Consider the following 19,533-nt stretch of genomic DNA (forward strand, 5'->3'; position numbering starts at 1 on the left):
GACTGAAATACCACTCGGCCCTCTGTTTGAGAAGAGCTGCCTCTGCTGCTGGATGCACACCGGCCCGGTCGTGTGCTTCAGAGGACTCACAGATGCCACTTGCACACTCAACGCTGGTCATGTACTATGAACGAATACAAAGTGACCCTGAGGAACTGGGATCGGGTGAAACAGAAAAGGATGTTCAGAATTAGAAGACGTCAGATACACGCAAACAGGCATTTCTGAAGCTGCTGTGCCCTGGAGTCCCACTCCAGCCCCGGGTCTGCCCAAGGCTGGTGGCCACTGTCCAGGGCTTGTGGCCAACCCAGCACCTTGGACCTCTCCTGGTGTCCGGACGTGCCCTTAGCATGGACGACTGAGAGTGCCAGGGATGGGGACTCCTTCACATTTGGCCACTGCATGACTCACCTGACCCCTCTCTGGGGACATCACCCTAAACCAGCCTGAGCTCCTCCTGCCTGATGGGCTGCTATTGCCCAGAGGCTGAACAGCTGCAGGCACCTCTGAGCCGACCCAGAGCCAGCTGGGGAAAAAGACCCTGAAAGACTCCAGTGTGATCTCCCTCCCACTGCTCCTGCTCCCCTCCCTCTTCCCAAAATTACCGAATCCAGGTCTGGGACACAGATAATGGTGGTTCCTAACTGACCTTTGCCAGGAGGCTCAGAGGGATACGTACTGAAGTTGAAAGGCAAATGATTAATAAAGGACATTTGTATTTTTTTAAAAAACCCAACATTTTAAATATATCTCAGACTGCTAATGACTAGCAAGATTCAAAACAAAACCAGTCTATTATAATCAATTTTACTTTCGCAGGACACATCCTCAGAACACAAAGCAGCTGCCACCATCCCACCATCCCTGCCTGTGTCTGACCTCCAGAGACGCGAGAAGTGGCAGACCTTTCATCCCATACCACAAGCCACACAGCAAATAAAACATTTTGAGGTTTTGTCTCAGGTTTCTTATGCTTTCACTAAACACTGTGGCAAAACACACTCTGTGACAGCTAGCCTAGAAGCACCCTGACTCAAACCTCTTTTTTCTTTTTCTTTCACTTTTTGTGACATTTTCCTTTTCCTCTCTTATGTTTTTCTTTGAATTTGTTTTGCTTTTTATATGATTGCCTAAATAGAAGAATATTAGTAAATGTCAAGGGTTTTTTTTGTTGGATTTTTTCCCTGTCTTTTAAATATTTAATCTTTTCTCTACTTACAAATATTGATCTCTAGTTTACTCTCAAGGAAAACCTGATGGCATTCTTTGCAGTGAGATAAAACCGTACGCAAAACTAGTCACCATGTAGTTTATTTAACATACAGCAAACCTGTTATTTCAAATCGGTCTCCCTCCTAAAAAATCAGTTCAGTTTATTTTTTACTTATTTACAAATTATTACTATCTACAAATCATGTTAGTTAATTCATGGCCGTATTTAATGTAAGATAAGCATTTTGTGGGACTTTACAGTATTCAACTTTGCATTTGATTTTTAACCCACACAGTGTAAAATAAGAGTGTACAGAGCTTTTGGAAAATTCATATGCTGACATTGCAGCTATCCCAACACCATGAGAGTAACGCCAAAATAAAGCAACAGAAATGGCTCATGCATTAAAAAAGATGGGGCACACAGAAATTAGGGCGTATCAACGTAACATGAACAAAGTTATTTCTTCCTTACCAAATGTCTCATAAATAACATCAAGTCATCACAAATGCCATTACCACCATGGGGAAAAATTAAAACAAACTTCTATGTTGCCTTCCCTCCCTGCCTTTTGGTGTTTTTTTTTGGTGTTTTTTTTTTTTTTTTTTAAGAGAAAGAAAAAAAACCAAAGGCAAAACCCAACCAACCCAAACCAGTTCCACTTTTGACACAGCATATAAACTTTTCAAGATGGAAAATAGAGCATGTGAAGATATGGAATGTATCTTTATGGGGCATGTATCTTTATGGGGACATTTAAGAATGTAAGTACATTTAAGTAATAAAAGGCGTGGAGCTAAAGCTCTGAATCCGCTGTGTGGATATGCATTCAAAAGTGGTGTCATTAGCTCAGTTTAGCTTAATCCTCCTTCATAATAATACGCTTTAAACTTTACACCTTAAGTTAATCCATCTTAAGTTCCCCGAGTGTCTCCTTACAGGCTTAATTTAATGCCCAGCTCACATTCTGCCTGACCTTTCCGCAGGCGCGATGCTGCGGGCAGACAGGGTGGCTGCAGCAGCCCATTCCCCCAGCTCTACCCGGTTTCCATGTGCTCCTGCAAAACCTCTTTGGCCATGGGTACCCTGCGTTAACTGGTCACTGAGTTGCTCCCCACATCCCCACTGCACCTGAACTGCTGCTCCTTTCCCCTCGTTTCCCCTGGGAGGAAGATGAGGTGGGTACCTCTGCTGGCAAAGCCCTCCAAGGCAGCTCACCTGCCTCGCTGGGAAGAGGAGTTTTGTTTCTGCTGTTGGGTTTCCTTCAATGAACCGCAGCAAACATGTTCCTAGTTGAGAGACTCCCTGCTGCTTTCCCTGAGTTCATCTTCTCTTTCTCCCCACTTGATCTGGGATCTCCCCCTAAGTCCATGCAATCTGTGTCCTCACCTCTCTCATCTCTGCTACCCTTATTCTCAAAGTGATTCCAGATCTCCTACCTTCCTTCCATGGGCACACTGCACAGAGACCAGCTCAGCCTGTTTCATCCTCCGCACCCACCCACGGAGAGCTGCATACACCGGTGGGAGAGTGGCAAACCAGCCCAGCTCCTCCTGCTCCCTGGAAGTAGTTGTTCTTTTATACAGGGACAAGCAACGAGGCAAATGGCTTGAGCACCCAGCCGAAATGGGACTGACATCCCAAATCACCAAGGGATGAGCCACCCAACTACAACAGAGATGCAGGATTTGAGCAGACACATCTGTTTAAGACAAGGCATCCTAAATACCAAACCAGTCATATCTTTCATTAATACCCTTACATGACCTCCACAGAAACCAAACAGCCACATCAAAAATTGTGAAACTACAGGCACGCTGTACAGAAACAACTTGCTATGAATAAGTAACTTACAATTTATGAAGTCATCATAAAGTCTAGTATCATAAATCTCCTTCCCAAGGATGGAAACTGCAACTCAACTGACCGTAACCGAGGAGGAACCCATGCATCAAGGAATATTCACTCACAGGTGAAACTGGGCCCTAAACCAAGCCTGATATCGTGCTTTATTTACTTTCTCATGGATACTATTCAAATTCACAGCACAAGATGTCTTCCTAAACTAGACAGGGAAGCGAAGAAAGGGAAAGCTGTGGTGGGTGTTTCGAAGTTTTGTCAGTACCCGAGTGGCTTGCTGATAATCCCACAAAAAACTGGGCAAAGGCATCCCCTTTCACAGCATCTCAGAGGAACAAACGTGCAGCTGACTTAGTCCCTTGGCCTCTGCAGCTCAGAAAAGATTCCGGAGAAGACCAAGCAACACTTGTAGCAAAAGTCTGATGTCAAAGATAATTCTTTGTGTGTCTTGATTTTATAGTTTTTTCCTCTATATGAACTGTTTCCAGTTTTATAACCAAGAAATTTTCCTTTGCTAGACTAAAACCTGTATCCATTTGAAGCCTCTCCATCACTTAGTTATTTCAGGGAAATTCAGAAAGCACATTACACTTTGATAAAACCAAAACACAAACAAACAAAAAAATGCAACCCAAAAAGAAAACCTGCCGAAGGCCTGAAAGTCAAAACCTATTTGGAAGCCTCAGAAAGCAAGGTATACTTCCCACCATGCCAGAAGGGGTCAGTTTGAACCTGACAGAGAGGAGTGAAACATCATCAGATGCCTTCAGGCAAGTTGAGGACAAAGGGGAGGGAAAAGACCAGGAACACGGGATCACAAAGACCCTTGCTCATCTGCTCAAACCATCTAATCAAAAAAGCCCTTGGCCTGAATTACCTTATCTGCCTTTAGGAGGGGTTCACTTGCCTGGGAAAAGTTTTGAGGTTCTTGGGGAAAGAAAAAAAACCACCCCCACAATTACTGTAACAACACTTTTTCTCGAGGGAGTATTCTACTTCAACAGCTCCATCATGAAGGACAGTGGGAACAGAATGATGCCACCTAGCAGAAAACCAGACCTCTTCTTCCATGCAAAGGGGCAATCGCTGCACTACTTTGTGTGCAGCAGCACTGGGAAACACTGTGCATCATCCTGCTCAGTGGACCATACTCAGACACCTGTTTCCCATCTTGAAGCCATTATAAACACAACCAAAGTCAGCAGTACTGGAGAAGCATCATTAAGTTATTGCACTGATCAAAATCCAAGCCAAAATACATGCAGAATTCAGGCAAAATTCAATTATGACTTTTCATTCAGCACTTACTTCTTATTCAGCACTTTCTAATCTCTGCTCACTCTGCAAGCCACAGCAGAAAGAGACAAGAACATACTCCCTTCAACACACTGCCTTCAACTTGTAAAGCTTCACAGCTATCTTCCAGGAAGGAAAAAAATACCTGTTGCCTTGTATCAGTGACAAATATGGGCACTCAATCTTGTTGAAATTAATGGCAGTTTTGTCACCAGTTTCTACTGGAGAGAAATATGGGTTGTGCCCATCTTCCCTTTAACTTGTCAGTAAGCCAGCAGAAATAAATACCCCATCTTTGGCTGCACCAGCGACGACCTCCTCCTGATAAGGCAGCAGATGCTCTCCCTAAGCAGTAAGGGATAGAGAATTCAACTATTACCCTGCAGCTGGTTAAACTGCCATGGATAAACACAGGCTGGGAATTAGATGTTAGCCTAGATGAATTGGGGAAGTGTTAGCCTAGAGGTAGCATAAAGGTAGACGGCCACAGATGACCACCCTGCTGCATACACAAGCAATGGTGGATCCCAGCCAGGTTACATCATCACAGCCCCTGGCTGCCGGCTCTATCAAACTTCTGGAAAACACTGTCCTTTTACCAGGACCAGAAAAAAACACAACCCAACCCAAAACCAAAGTGCCATTGCCTCAGCCCCCAGTGACTGTCTGACGACAGTGAGTCTTCAGCATACTCCTACATTCCCAGGCTGTTTGGGCTGATGCCACTGAAGTGCCTGATGCCCGTGTACAGGCTCCTTCACGCAGAAGCAGGCATGCCTCTTAAAGCAAAGCTTCAAGACCTGGCACCAAATGTCACCTCAGCTCCTGTTGCCCCCAAATCCCTCTGCCCTGTCCTACCTGACTTCAGCCACTACTGGCAGTCAGCACTTCTGCTCTACCTAGAAGGTGGAGAGAAAAAAACCACCTGTGCCCTATTAATCTGACACAGCAGTAAGGTCTTGGCACTACTTTCTACTTTGAAAGTAAGGAGGTTTTATGGCAAGATCCTCCTGCAGCATCAGGGAATTGGCTTGAAGGTCCTGGAGATGCCTCCTGCCACTGTGTTCCTACAGGAATCTGACATGCAACAGGAGAAAGCTGCTCCCTCCAAGAAAGCACAGTATGCAAAAAAGATTTCCTGCTCTAGAAGTTGCTGAAAGAGAAGTACTTCAGTAATTACTTCCCCCCACCAGCCTTGCTACAAGAACATGCAAACCTCCTGTTACCAAAGTAAAACATTTAACCCCACAAACTTCCCTCCAGGTGACTGGGATGCTGCAGACTCATGGGCGCACAGCTGGGAGCACTGGCACTACAGCAATAACCTTGATAGAAGAAGTTGCCAAGCCCAGGACAAAACAGCAGTTGGACTGAGAACTACCAATGCTGAACACTGATAATCAAACAAAGAAGATCATTTCAAATTCAAATACATTTACAGACATAGCTGATATTTTGTGGGCTTTTGCCACCCAGGAATATAAAATTGGTGATTTTTACACTGAACTTAAAGAAGTCAGTTCTGAAAATTAGTTTTACGCCAAGAAAGTCCTCCCTGGTGATCCCAGAGAATACAATCCCAGGTAACTGACAGTAAGAAATTCAGAGCTGCTTTAATGTTTCAGCTAAGGGTCCTCCTGTTACATGGCTATTGACAAAGGAACTAGCAACAGCTCGTGGATAATGATTGCAAAGGAGAGTTTCAGCTCTCCATCAGTAACAGCGAACTTGTGCTAAAATCCAACTTAATAATCACCCAGTTACGTAACTGTAAAATCCCAAGCACATCAATAGCAAAAAACCCCCAAGTATCTGCTGAAATTAACAGTTAATTATGCAGTTAGTAGAATGCTGATACCAAATACTCTCTTTTGGTTTGCATTGGCATTCCAAAAGAGACAAATCACAGTTTAAATGAGAAAATATGTAATCATGCCTTTACCTAAATGCTTTTTCAATACCACATTCAATAATAAGTGATGATAATGTACACATGACAATAAATACTCTTCTGAAGTTCATCAGAGAAAGGTATCAACCACCAGAAAAGGTGGCCATTAGGTATCATTTCATACATTCACTATGCCAGGGCTCATTGTCACTTGCAGTGGTTCATCAGCAAAATTACTGCTATATTCCACATGCAGCAGCAATTCTCCTTTTGTGCCAACAATGCCTCAGAAATCAAGACTTTGCTCATGCTGTCATGCAAAGCCTGGCATTTTCTGGATGTCAGCTGAGGTTTGCCTTCCTCTCATACCAGTTTAGAAAAACTACTTCCTAATTTTTAGTTATATTTAACTCTATAGGGGAAGTAGCGAAAGGAAGCACCATGCATGTGAAAGGCATTTGGAGATTCCACCAAACAGCAGATCAAAGCAGCACCACGTTCAGACAGACACTTGAAAGGAAAAAAACTCCTTCTCTATCCTAGCCCTTCCTGCCAAGGAACTTGGAGAAGCGAAAAGACACCCTCCCAAAATGCTTGTGGATGTCCCACAGTCATGCTGAGCCAACACTAAGAGAGCATAATTATGCCAAGTTAAATGTATAATCACTGGGCAAGTCTTCATGCTAAAGTCATAAAAACTAACAGTCAAACCCTTTCAAACACATCACAAACTGGAAACGTGCCAGACCATCCACTGGGCCAACAGATGATCAAGATGAAAAAGACGTGTTTGAGAAACATCAGGCCACAGCAGAAAAGTTAAAATCTTTGCATCAGTGTTCTCCATAAAAGGAGTCCAGGAAGGCTCTGCATCAGTCTCCCGTTTCAGTAAGCAACTGTAAGAACTAGCTTCAGATTAAAGTGTGACTGGAAGAGGGCTTAGAAAGATGGGGGGGGGGGGGGGGGCGCGGGGGGCGGCGGGGGAAGACGGGACAGGACGACGACGGACGGAGACGGACAACCCACGAAAAAACAGTAAAATGAATAGTAATAAATCACCAAGACCAGATGGCATTCATCCACGAGCTGTAAAGTAACTTAAATATGGAACTGCTGAACTACTAACTATACTGTTCAGCTTACTGGTTACATTGCCCTTATAAAAGGCATGGAAGGTGACAAACGTGACTGATTTCTCAAAGTGGGTCTGGGAATGGGGAGGGAGCACTCAAGAGACCAGAAGCTAGTAAGTCTCATTTCTGACCAAAACAATTGAAAGAGGAGCATTAACAGATAAATATACTATAAGGGAAGAAAGCCAGCATAGCTTTTGCAGACAGAGGTCGTGTTTCATGAATCTGTAAGCGTTCTGACGAGAGCACAAGGATGTTCTGGTTGATAGAGGCAACGTCTGTACGATGGAAACACTTCGCACGTGCCCGGTCTACCTGCATCCCACGGCCATATGGGGTGAGACCTAAGCAAACACCAGCCCTCTCCTCCTCCTCCCCTCTGCCCTGGTTTCCCCACCAAGGAAACTGGGGCACTCAGCTTGGGTACGGGCTCTAATACTGTCTGTCGGTGTGCCAGCATGGGTAATTACTGGTCTAGGACCTCCTCCACACTGAGCTTTGCATCAGGAGGTATGTGGGGATGCAATCATGGCAAAGTTGGATTTTCAAGCTATTAAAAAGATCTCCTGAAAGTTCTTAAAGAGAGCTTAGGGAGGAGGAGGGCTCTTCATGGATTATTAGCAGCTTAAAAATAGGAGACCAAGGGCAATAATAAATGGACATCTCTCAGAAGTAATGGAGGTTAGCAGGGAAGTCTCACAGAGCTCTGCACTTGGGCTTGGGCTGAAAACTGTACTCATACATCATCTGAAAAAAAAATCAGACCTATGGAAGTGACAGAGCTTGCTGATGACTCCAGACAATGAAATCCAGGGCTGCCTGTGAAGAGCTTCTGAAAAACCTCGCAGTACTGTGTGGCTGGCTGACAAAACGGAAGGTGAAAATCACTAATTGCAAGACAATGCAGACAGTATAATCATCTTCAACCCTACATACAAAATAACTGACTCTAAATTAACAAATATCACACAATGAAGAGACTTAAGTGTAACTTGGAACACATTTTGGAGACTTCTGTCTTTCGAACATGCTCACTCATTGTCTGCTAATGGTCTAAAAAAGCAAAGAGTGAGACAAGATGAGTCAAGAGCAAACCAGAAATTGTTAAAGCACTGAGGGAGGGCATGAGGATGGCCATGGGTGGCAAACAACTGATACACAAGGGGAGATTAAATCCACTAGCTGATTCTTCAGCTGATAGAAGAAACTTTGGGACTTGATAGAGATCTGTAAGTGATAAATGGCATCCACAGGATGAAAAGGAATATATCCACTATTACTACAAACACAAGAATGAAGTGGCACTCCATTAAATTATCAGCTATCTGCTTTAGAAACATCTCCAACAAACAAATATGCATAATTAAATTGCAGAAGCGACTGCCACAGAACATTTTAGATGTCAAGATTATAAATGTATTGGAAAAGGTATTAGGCAAATTCACAGAAGAAAGATACAGAAGGGTTATTAAGCAGAACTGTCTGAATGCAATCTCCCGTTCAGAAAGCACCTAAATCACTGACTGCTGGAACAGGCAAATGAAAAAGTATCATTTTACCCTTGTCCTGATCTCTTGCTTTCTTTTCAACTGCCCAGTTTTAAAGGATGAAAAACTATGCTAGATGGACCTTTCTCCTGACAGTGTTCACATTCTTACAGATCTCCTAAAAACTACTTTGTCTCCTCTTTTCCTGTACAGTTTCAGTTTCAACTAAAACACCCTAGAAATTAAAGAAGTGTTTTCAAAGGCATTAAAAGGCAAAGCCTTTAGAAATATATGCAAAGAAGTCAAATCTATTGCTTTGCCCGGCCACTGACCTGTTTACAAAAACGTGAAGTAAGACTTGGAAAATCTAGTGGAAGCATATTATATTTATTACGTACAGGTATGACAGTAATTCTTCAAAATTTCCTTCTGTGCCTGCACTGTTTTAGGGTTGGTATCTAACAGAATCCTTCCATCTACTTTTCTAGATGGGAACTGAGATGCACTTTATGAAAAAGTAAATAACAGTAACAATGTATCTTAGAAATTTACTGATAAAGACATCCACTTCTCATTGCGCTGACAGTTTAGATTGTATGCATGCAGTACTCCCCTACAAAATAATATATGTAAGCAAAAATCAAGCAGGGAGGAATATCAAGGAGTGCCTGCTGACCTTTTAACAAGATCAGTGACCACACACTTGATTTATTAGCAAAGAATGAACCCCAACAACTCCTATCAACAATCATTGTGGCAATACCAAGATGAAAATGTACCTAAATTTAGACACTACAGGATTAACAGATTGAAAAAGAAACCAAAGGGTTAACAGGCATCATCCTGAAAAATGTAAATGGGGAAAAAGTAATCTTGTAAACAATAAAAGAAGTTACTTACTGGCTTTATCACCACTTACAGATGATCTAAGTAATCATCCTCCCGCCCCGAGGTATATAAGGTTAAAAAAAAATAAATCTGCTGTTCTTAAAGATTCAGCTTATTTTATCACATTTATCTTCCTGCTGTTACCATAGAAATCAGAATACCAGGAAGACTTACAGGCTTCAGCACCAAAAGGGCACAGAGTCAGATGTATCCTTGCACTGGCTTATGCACCAAATCCTAATGGCCCCAGCTTCTACAAGTATGAGAGGATATTAGGAACGTAATGCAAAGACAACGAACATGGTATTTACTAATAAAATACACATAATCAATAAATGCAGATTTTAAATAAAATCTTAGCTATTCAACTGAGCTATGTCTTGATTAATTTTATTTTTACAACTTTCCTCAATGTTACAAAATCCTCTGTCCATTCACATCCCATGACATTATTAGCACAGAAACATCACAGAAATCCCCACGTACTGAAGCTGTTTCCCCTGCCTCTCTCTACCTCGTTTGCTCTACATCAACTTTCTCATTTGAAAAATGCATTCTCTATTTTTCCTCTATTGCTAATATCAACCTCTGACTGCTTTTACATTTTGTAACTTCACACTTGGGGCAACTGCCAATGACACAGCATGAAAGATCTTGTCAATACTACATTTTTATTTCACTGAAGTTTGTCTTCCACTTTAAAGGAAGGATTTATATTACTTTGCAGTTATCTTTGTTCATTTGTTAAACTACATTACATACATAGTATTATTGGGTAACTTAAAATATCTGCAGTTGATGATTGAATTTTATAATGAAAAAAACATCCATACTGCACTACAAACTAGAAAAGTGGCCAGTAGTGTCATAATTGCCCCAAATGGCAATAATGAAAGGACAGCCACTTCTTAGTTCAAAATCCATAGCCTGAAGCTTTGCCTTATTAGTCAAAAGCATCAACCAATATGTCAATTGGTATATTCTGCTCTTAATGTTTTCTCCGTAATATTCAGTAAACTGCAGCCTCCACTGAAATCTTTTTACCGTAAAGACTGAGCTGTATATGAAGTAATACAGTAACTTCAGAGATGGAAAAAAGACGTTGCCAATTGAAACGCTTGAGAAAACTGGCCCTAGTTTTACATTAGGTTTTTCAAGTTCACTTTAATAATTCTGGGTACCTCACACAATATATAGTGCTGTTTTTATCAGGCAAACTCTCAAGTCTTTGACTAGAGTAAAAATCTCTGTAAAAACCCAATGACAGAAGAAAGTACAACGGCCAAGAAATTCAGAACCTGCACATTTATGTACCTATGATTTATTCTTTATGCTGCAGATGCTGCCAGGAGGATCTGGGGAACTACAGGCCGGTCAGTCTGACCTCAATGCCAGGGAAGGTTACAGAGCAGATCATCCTGAACACCATCACATGGCAAGTACAGGACAACCAGGTGATCAGGCCCAGCCAGGTGTTTATGAAAGACAGGTTCTGCTTGACTAACCTGATCTCTTTCTGTGACAAGGTGACCTGCTTAGTGGATGAGGGAAAGGCTGTGGATGTTGCCTACCTAGACTAAAGCAGTTGACACCATCTCCCACATTATTCTCCTGGGGAAACCGGCTGCTCGCGGCCTGTAGGTGTGCGCTCCGGGCTGGGTAAAAGGCTGGCTGGCTGGCCGAGCCCAAAGGGGGGTGGGGAATGGAGCCACATCCAGCTGGCGGCTGGGCACACGTGGTGTTCCCCAGGGCTCAGCGCTGGGGCCGGTCCCGGTTCGTGTCTCTGTCTGTGATCTGGGCGAGGGGATCGAGTGCCCCCTCAGCGAGTCTGCAGCCAACACCCGGCTGGGCAGGGGTGCTGATCTGCTGGAGGGCAGGAGGCTCCGCAGAGGGGTCTGGGCAGGCTGGATCCGTGGGCCCAGGCCACTTGTATGAGGTTCCACAGGGCCGAGTGCCGGGTCCTGCCCTGGGGTCACACCGGCCCCACGCAGCGCTCCAGGCTGGGGCAGAGCGGCTGGGAAGTGCCTGGGGGGAAAGGGCCTGGGGGTGCTGGTGGGCAGCCGGCTGGGCAGGAGCCAGCACCGTGCCCAGGTGGCCAGGAGGGCCAGCAGCATCCCGGCTTGTGTCAGCAACAGCGTGGCCAGCGGGACCAGGGCAGTGACCGTCCCCCTGCACTGGGCACTGGTGAGGCCGCCCCTGGAATCCTGTGTTCAGGTTTGGGCCCCTCGCTGCAGGAGGGACACTGAGGGGCTGGAGCGTGTCCAGAGACGGGCAGCGGGGCTGGGGAAGGGGCTGGGGCACAAGTGTTGTGAGGGGCGGCTGAGGGAGCCGGGCTGTTTAGCCTGGAGACAAGGAGGCTCAGGGGGGGCTTATCGCTCTCTGCCACTGCCTGACAGGAGGCTGTAGGCGGGTGGGGGTCGGTCTCTTCTCCCAAGTAACAAGCAACAGGACAAGAAGAAACAGCCTCAAGCTTCACCAGAGGAGGTTGAGATTGGATATTAGACAAAATTTCTTCACCAAAAGGGTTGTCAAACATTGCAACAGGCTGCCCAGGGATGCGGTTGAGTCACCGTCCCTGGAGGTATTTAAAAGGCACGTAGGGGCAGCACTTAGGGACATGGTTTAGTGGTGGACTTGGCAGTGCTGGGTTAACAGTTGGACCTGATGACCTTAAAGGTCTTTTCCAGCCTAAATGATTCTATGGTTCTATGACAAACCAAGAAAAATCAACAAGGCAAGGAAATACACAGCATGTTAATCATTTGGTGCATCCGCAAAATACTGTTGAAATACTGATGCTGTACTTTAATGTAATAAAGTTTCTCAACATGGTCTCTCAGCATTACTGAACGCTTTCAGTATCCCACATCATTGCTATTTTACAGCTGGGTAAGTCTGGAACAGTAAATAATTTGGATAATTTTCCTAAAAATAGTACACAATTTTGAAATTTGAGTCTCTTCATAAGTCCCCAAGGATTTAGAAGTCTACACAGGGACCATGTAAAACCTAAAATTAAAAGAAAAATTTAGATCTGCAGGGGAACCCCAGCATCAGGGTGTCCCTTTGGTTTCTTTACACCAGCAGAAACCAACATGTGCCAAAAAGGCTTGACTTAATATTTGCCAGCAATGCCATCAGCTGGGGGTTTGCCCTATGGAGAGATGAAAAACTACCATCCCTCATCCTTAAAGGAAGGGATGGATAAGTAGGACAGACTGTCGTGAGGGATGCAGTTTCTGGCCTCCAGCTGGGAGGAGGATATGTGCTGGGTGTACAAGCCATGGCCCTGAAGACAGACCATGTCCCACCACTCCCACTGGTTTCCCATGTCAGGGGAGCAAGGAACCCTGTCTGCACCATGTCTTGGCTCCTGCCGGGTTTCTGTTGGCAATGCTGCACTCATAAATGCTTTCTATCCCTTCCTGAGTCTCTGAAAGGTTGCCAGCTGATGCCCTCACTTAATTGTATGGGTGGAAGCAGATACCTGGGAAGTTGCCACCACTAGCCAGCAGGACAGCAACTGCCTGAGCCTGTTGCAGAAATGTGAGCAAGGAGCATTCCTTGCCTTCCTCTGGGACTCAGGCATCTGACTTCTGCACTGCAAACACAAACTCCCACTATTGAAAGATTCAGATTATCACATCTCTCCTAGGTCCTAAACTGCCACGTCACCTCTTATAAAAAATGTTGGGGACTCTTCCTTCTAAAGGACACAGCCAGAGAGAGAGTAATTTTAGCTATTAGTTCAATGATTCATTCACCTAGTAAAGGAGAGACCAAGAAAATTTGTAACTAACTTCCCTACCTTCCAGGACCACATCTTAAAAATCAAGTTTTAGGCTATTCCCTGTAGCAAACAGCTCATTTTGCACAGTTTCAGACAGAATCCCTGAAAATAAGCTGGCATTAGAGAACACTGTATTTTGCTACTTCCCTTGCTTTGTTCTTGCACCCATTCCAAGCAGCACCACTCAGTCTCCTGCTTTCAATTGTGTATAATTTTACCAATTTAATGCTCTGGACTTACATTGTCCATACATACGCCTGCCTCAGGTTGAATTAGATTAGAAAATTTCAGCTAAAGTCTTTGGTGAAGTCTTAAGAGAAATTTTCTCTCTTCCTCAAGTTAAATAACAGCCATTTTTTTTCTGTGGGGTTTCTGTTACTTTGCAGTAGGAACCTGAAATGTCTCAGAGCCTACGTCTTGAATCAGGGATAGTATTTTGCCATGTTTTAAGAAAATCTTCCCTGTTAATATGTCTCTTGTTCTCCCAAATCCCTAGATCCATTCAAGGTAAGGCTTCCTTGCCAGCAACAAATGAAGCAAAAATCCAACAGTCTCTCACTACATAATCCTGTATCATCCCAACAATTCATCCAACCTGATAGATACAAAAAGGAAGGAATCACACTGGAAAAATATTATGGGATAACAATAACTTTAAGGTTTGGTTATGGATACAGTCTTCAAAGCACGTACCCAAACAGCTCAAACTATGATTTCACAAACCACCTCAATTTTGGAGTTTTCCAACTTCTCGGATTTGAGCTTGCAGCCTTAAGAACATTATTGCAACATCTTTTCAGTGTTATTACATATGCAACAGTCATCCTTTAAAAGTGTTTACCTGCAACAGGAATTATGTGGTGCCACATACAAGACGGTCTTTTAAAAGATTTACTGTGGATTAAAACTAAAGCAATATATACAGAGTATTAGTTTTGATTACAACTACTACGCTACAAAAGAAATGGATTAAAAAAATCCACACATACAGTAACTTACACAAACACAATATAAAATACACTGGTCTATTTTATGTCTCTTTTCAGGCTGTTTTCAGGTATTTCTGTAACCTGCTGGGCAGCCATTTTCTTATCCACCAGTTCATATCTTCACATTTACTTAAGCCAAATTAAAGCAATGGAATATATGCATGATCCATAAAGACAAACAGTACACTTAATTAGATACGTAGCATGAATAAATGAAGGTGAACAAATATTTCCAGCCTTCCATAAGCCTAACAGGAAATCAAACCACGTATTAGTAGGGAGGCATTTCACACTGTATTTATACAATCAAAGGTACATTTAACAGCTATTAACAACAGAGACCCTCATTTGTTATTCACCTTGTTTACAGGCCTTCAGAATAAGAAAGAAAACAAGATCATGTATCATGGCCTTCCAGAAACATAACAACTTCCTTTTATTCACAGCAGTTAAGAGTAAACGGAAAATTCATTTAATGTAAAACAAAGCAAGAAAATTTTGCTAATGCCAACCTCTACTTTCACTATTTTAAAACCATTCGTTGAAGAAAATGCTGAACCCTCTGGGCACCAGGGTCCTTCCTCATTACTTCTTACAGAGAGATGGGAAATGACCTCTCCAGAAACAATACAAAGAAATATCAAGAAAATCTTGGACAGGTGGTAACAGGAACATAACTCTCTCAAGCCAGCAGAAGGAAAAGTCATTTTAAAGCACCTCCCTAAGACCTGCATGTCTTAGGACTCCATATTTAGGACTAATACATGTTCTAAAATGCCAAGGGTAGTAAAACACTCCAAAAAGTTGCACCTAGTGAACCTTAGGGAGGTTTGATAAACCGCATGGCACAGAAATGAAGGCCCATGTTTGTAACTACACACCGCATTTCCAAGTCCATGGTACTCAGAAAGTAAAGGTAAGACTAGCCTTCAGTAATTCCAGATCAATAATTCAAAGGAATGTATTTTCAAAAACAGGGATATAAACTGTTTTGTGCTTATCTGAATGCTTTCTACACTGAACTGTACTGGCTGACTTGTAGAATTCCAGTAATTCACCTCTGACCTTATGTCAAAATTGGGAAAAGCACTGCATCTCTTGAACTTGGAATCACAAAATAATGTAGCTTTGGAGGGACCTCTGGAGGTCTTAAGTCACCCCCCCTGCTCGCAGCAGGGGTGATGTCAAAGTTGAAGCAGGCTGCTCAGGCTTTGCCTAGTCAAGGCTTGGACACCTTCAGAGACTCCAGGGTCTCTCCAGGTACATGCTCTGCTATTTCACCATCTCCTTATGACATTTCTTCTCCTGATCCCCAGGAGGCAGTTTGTTGTTCCAGAATTGTGATTGCAGCCTCTCATCCTCCCACTGCGCATCTCCATTAAGAGTCTGACTCCACCTTTTCTGCAACTCATCAGGAAACTGAAGGCTGCAGTTAAATCCCCTCTGCACCCAGCACAGTATTCCCCTGCGTGCACAAGCCCAGCTCCCTTGCTGTCCCAGAGAGTCCCTGACCACCTTAGACAACCTCTACAGGGCTCTCTGCAGTTTCTCAAAAAATTTCCTGTGCCGAGGAGCCCCAAACTCAGACTTCAAATGTAGTCTCACAACTACCACCCTGGGCGGGAATGTGAGAAACTGGGAACAAATGTCTCCCACGATTCCGATCGAGTATGAAACACAAGCAAAGTGAGAAACCCCCTTTCATTCCAGAGATGTGTCCATCACTGTTCTGAAATAAGCACTGAACTCCTACCCATTTACCTCCAAGGAAATTGCTTGCCTTGATTAGCTACTTCAAAAGCCCCTGTTCCGCATCTCACAGCTCAACACAGCTTGTATTAATTCATTTTTCTTCTCTTTAGAAACACCTGCCTTCTGCTACCTTTGATAGCTCTACAATGAGTACTTTGTTAAATATGTAGATGACCAGACCCCCATATTACTTACGTATTTGATTTTGTATGTTATTATTTCGTACTCCATGACACTGCACTCCTTTTCCCAACCAGATTCCAGCTCAACCTCAGTATAATTCTGCAGGCACCTACCTTCAAGGCTTGCAGCATAAAAATCACAAAATGATCTCAACTTCTGGAAGCTGCTTCTAGCTACTGTATCAAGAATGCTAGCAATGCACATACACTTTTATTTGCAAGTGGGATTGATTTCCCGGTCCAATAAATTTTGACCCCTCGACTGACTTTCTTCAGATGAGGGGAAGCTGCTTCTCTGTTTGAGCTTTTAGTCTGCATTTCCCCAGGAGAACTAAACTCTTCAAAGTTCACATTTTCACTTAGCTTTAGCTACAGATACTTTTTCTGCGATGATCCTCTGATGTCCAAGTCACAGTGGAGGTGTTTTTGACAAGAAAATGGCTGACACTACATTTTCAACCAGTGAATCACCAATTCCTCCTCTTAGGTAAAAAAACCCCACCCCACCACCCCCCCCAAACCAAACAATTCTACTTTGATATTGCTCACTGCTTTGGAACCAATCTCATATGCATTAATTACTTAGGAATTCCTAAATCAAAGAAAGACTATTAAGATGGACAGTGAAAAAGCATCTCCTCCAAGAAAAACATTTCAGAATGCTTCAGGAGACTAAGTGGTTATTTTTTGTTCATTCTTTTCCTGTTTTTGTTTTTCTTCAAGAGCATCCATATCCTATTGATTATGTCTCATTTTTTACCTCTAGAAAAAACACGCTAAACCTTCTGGGACATGCATATCATGTGACCCCAGCTTGACTACCTGTGTATTTGCTTAAATTTTGACTTTACTGTCTCAGAATAAACACTAGGCAAATGGAACAGAAATTAAATTACACTCATCAAAAGCAAAGCACTAAAACACAAACTTAAAATATGAAGGAACACACATACTCAGAAGAAATAGTTCCTTGGTTGATCCTTCTTTTCATCTGAATGCATCATAAAAGAAGTTATGTTTCATTACTGAAAAAACATTTTGGCTTCTTTCATGGTTGCAAAGAAGGGTAATTAAGACTGTCAAGAAAACACATTGAACAGCTGTATATTGTTCACAAAGGCACCATTATATGACTGCTCTGAAAAAAACTGGCAATTTAAACATTCACATTTCCTAGAAGTTGGGTATTTTTCCCAGCTCCAGTAGATACCAAAAAATGTTTTTTTCTATAAGTCTTGGTCAAGTAGTAGCCAAATTTCAAACCAGCAGAATGGTCCTAGTTTGAGAACACATCCACATACATAAGGAGAAGTGGATGGCACTACCAAAGCCTCTCCAATTGAAAACAAGAATTTAAGCTACTTTTTAAGCTGGAATTAGCTGAAATTTTCTTAGACTGCAGGTATGCCTAAAAACCAAAGACACAGTAATCCTTCCAGCCTGAACTGAAAAGGACCATTAAAGAATACTTACTCATCGAAGATCAGGTCTGGAGCAAAATAGAGGAACTGACTGTTTGTATGTTTGTATGATCTCCAACTCAAGGCAAACGATGACAGACACATCCATGAATACTGAATTAAAGTAATTTGGTCCTCGAGAGGCAAGTTTCTAAATCCTAGAGATCAAACCAGAAAATAATGATGAACTACACTGTGCTCTACAAGGGTTGGCCAAACCAGTGCTGAATATATTGCTCATTATTTTTCTAGTATTAATGAACAACGCTCCCACAAAGTATATTTCTGAAAAAACAAAACCATAATTTTTCATTCCAGTGACAAAACATGTTTTCTTCTAAAGAGGCTATTATTCAGAATGAAAGCTTTTAAAATATTGATCACACACATACGAAACAAACATTAAATAAATCAAAAAAGCCAATGATCTTCTCTCAGATGTTCATCTCACACTCCCCTGTGAAGGTTTTCAACACGGCCCACAGATTAAACATGCAATTTGTCAAGCAAATAGTTCATTAAGCTAAAATAAAGAGTGAGGAGAAATTTCACCAAATGCCTTGTGGTCGTACCTGGAAGTATCTTTGCCCACTTCACCACCTGAATCATCTGCTTGCCGGCCAAGCGGTTTAAGGTGGAAAGCAGGTACTCTGCTGTGTCTGGCTTCGAACTGTCATACCCTGCATACACAATCTCCGGTTCAATGCTTTCAAGGATCTTAACAGGAGAGGGTGTAAGTGCTGGTGAGATAGCAGACATGTGAGGGACAAGTGCTGTGTTTACAGAGGGCTCAGTCATGGGCGCGATGTATGTCGTCCCTTCCTCGGGGCTCTGGGGTGGTGGCTGCTGTCGCTGCTGTGGCTGCTCCTCGTGCATCCCTTTCAATTTCCCCAACTTTTTGGACTTCCGGGCTGTGAAGATGAGCAGCACAAGAACTGAGTTAGTACAGAAAGCCAGTGTAACCCTGGCTTTACAGAAAACAGAAGCAGAAATATCATCTCAAAGTTCTCAAGTGAAATAGATGCAGGACCTTAAGAAATTGCAGCATCATTACTCTGCAAAGAGGACCAGAAGACACATATAAGCTTATACTTATAGCTCTACTGGCTATTTTCGTAAGTGACACAATGTCCAGTATCTGTCTCCATACAGACCTGCGTAAAACATCCTAGTTACTGTGGTTGGTGCCGATTAAACATTTTAGAATTTTGTAGTTTTGTAGCTTAAATGAATCATTTATCACCTACAATGCAATTCACATTCTCCATTTCATTTGGTGACCAAAAGAAATCTCCCTGGCAATGCCTAAATTAGCACACCCGGAGCCCTCCTAAGCTTTTGCAGCCTACTACCCACCCTGGCTGCGACTCAACTTGAAGAAATACAGTCAATCAATTTTGAACAGCCTAAGCTAGTCAAATCCCTTTGCTTTTGCCGCTTTGATACTTCCCATAAGAGTTATGTCCCCTTCTCCTGAGTAGTTCTGAAGTAACACTAAAATATTTACCCAGTTAAAGAAAAAAATACCAAGTCTTCTGTAACACCTTTCTCACTACCATCAACATTTCTCTTATTATCTGCCTTCCCTTTTC

General features: G+C 42.8%; 1 protein-coding gene across 4 annotated transcripts in view; it reads right to left on the reverse strand.

Moving 5' to 3' along the window:
- NR3C2 (nuclear receptor subfamily 3 group C member 2) overlaps positions 1–19,533 on the reverse strand; it is a 214,271-nt gene that overhangs the window by 19,907 nt on the left and 174,831 nt on the right. For all 4 annotated transcript variants that reach the window (XM_080373728.1, XM_080373727.1, XM_080373726.1 and 1 more), the window contains 2 exons: positions 18,514–18,852; positions 17,955–18,099 (listed from right to left, as the gene is read on the reverse strand). In XM_080373728.1, the coding sequence (XP_080229854.1) occupies positions 17,955–18,099; positions 18,514–18,852 (484 nt within the window). The remainder of the gene's footprint in view (positions 1–17,954; positions 18,100–18,513; positions 18,853–19,533) is intronic.

The sequence above is a fragment of the Falco punctatus genome (assembly GCF_963210335.1).
Source record: "Falco punctatus genome assembly, chromosome: 1".
NCBI classification, from domain to species: Eukaryota; Metazoa; Chordata; class Aves; order Falconiformes; family Falconidae; genus Falco; species Falco punctatus.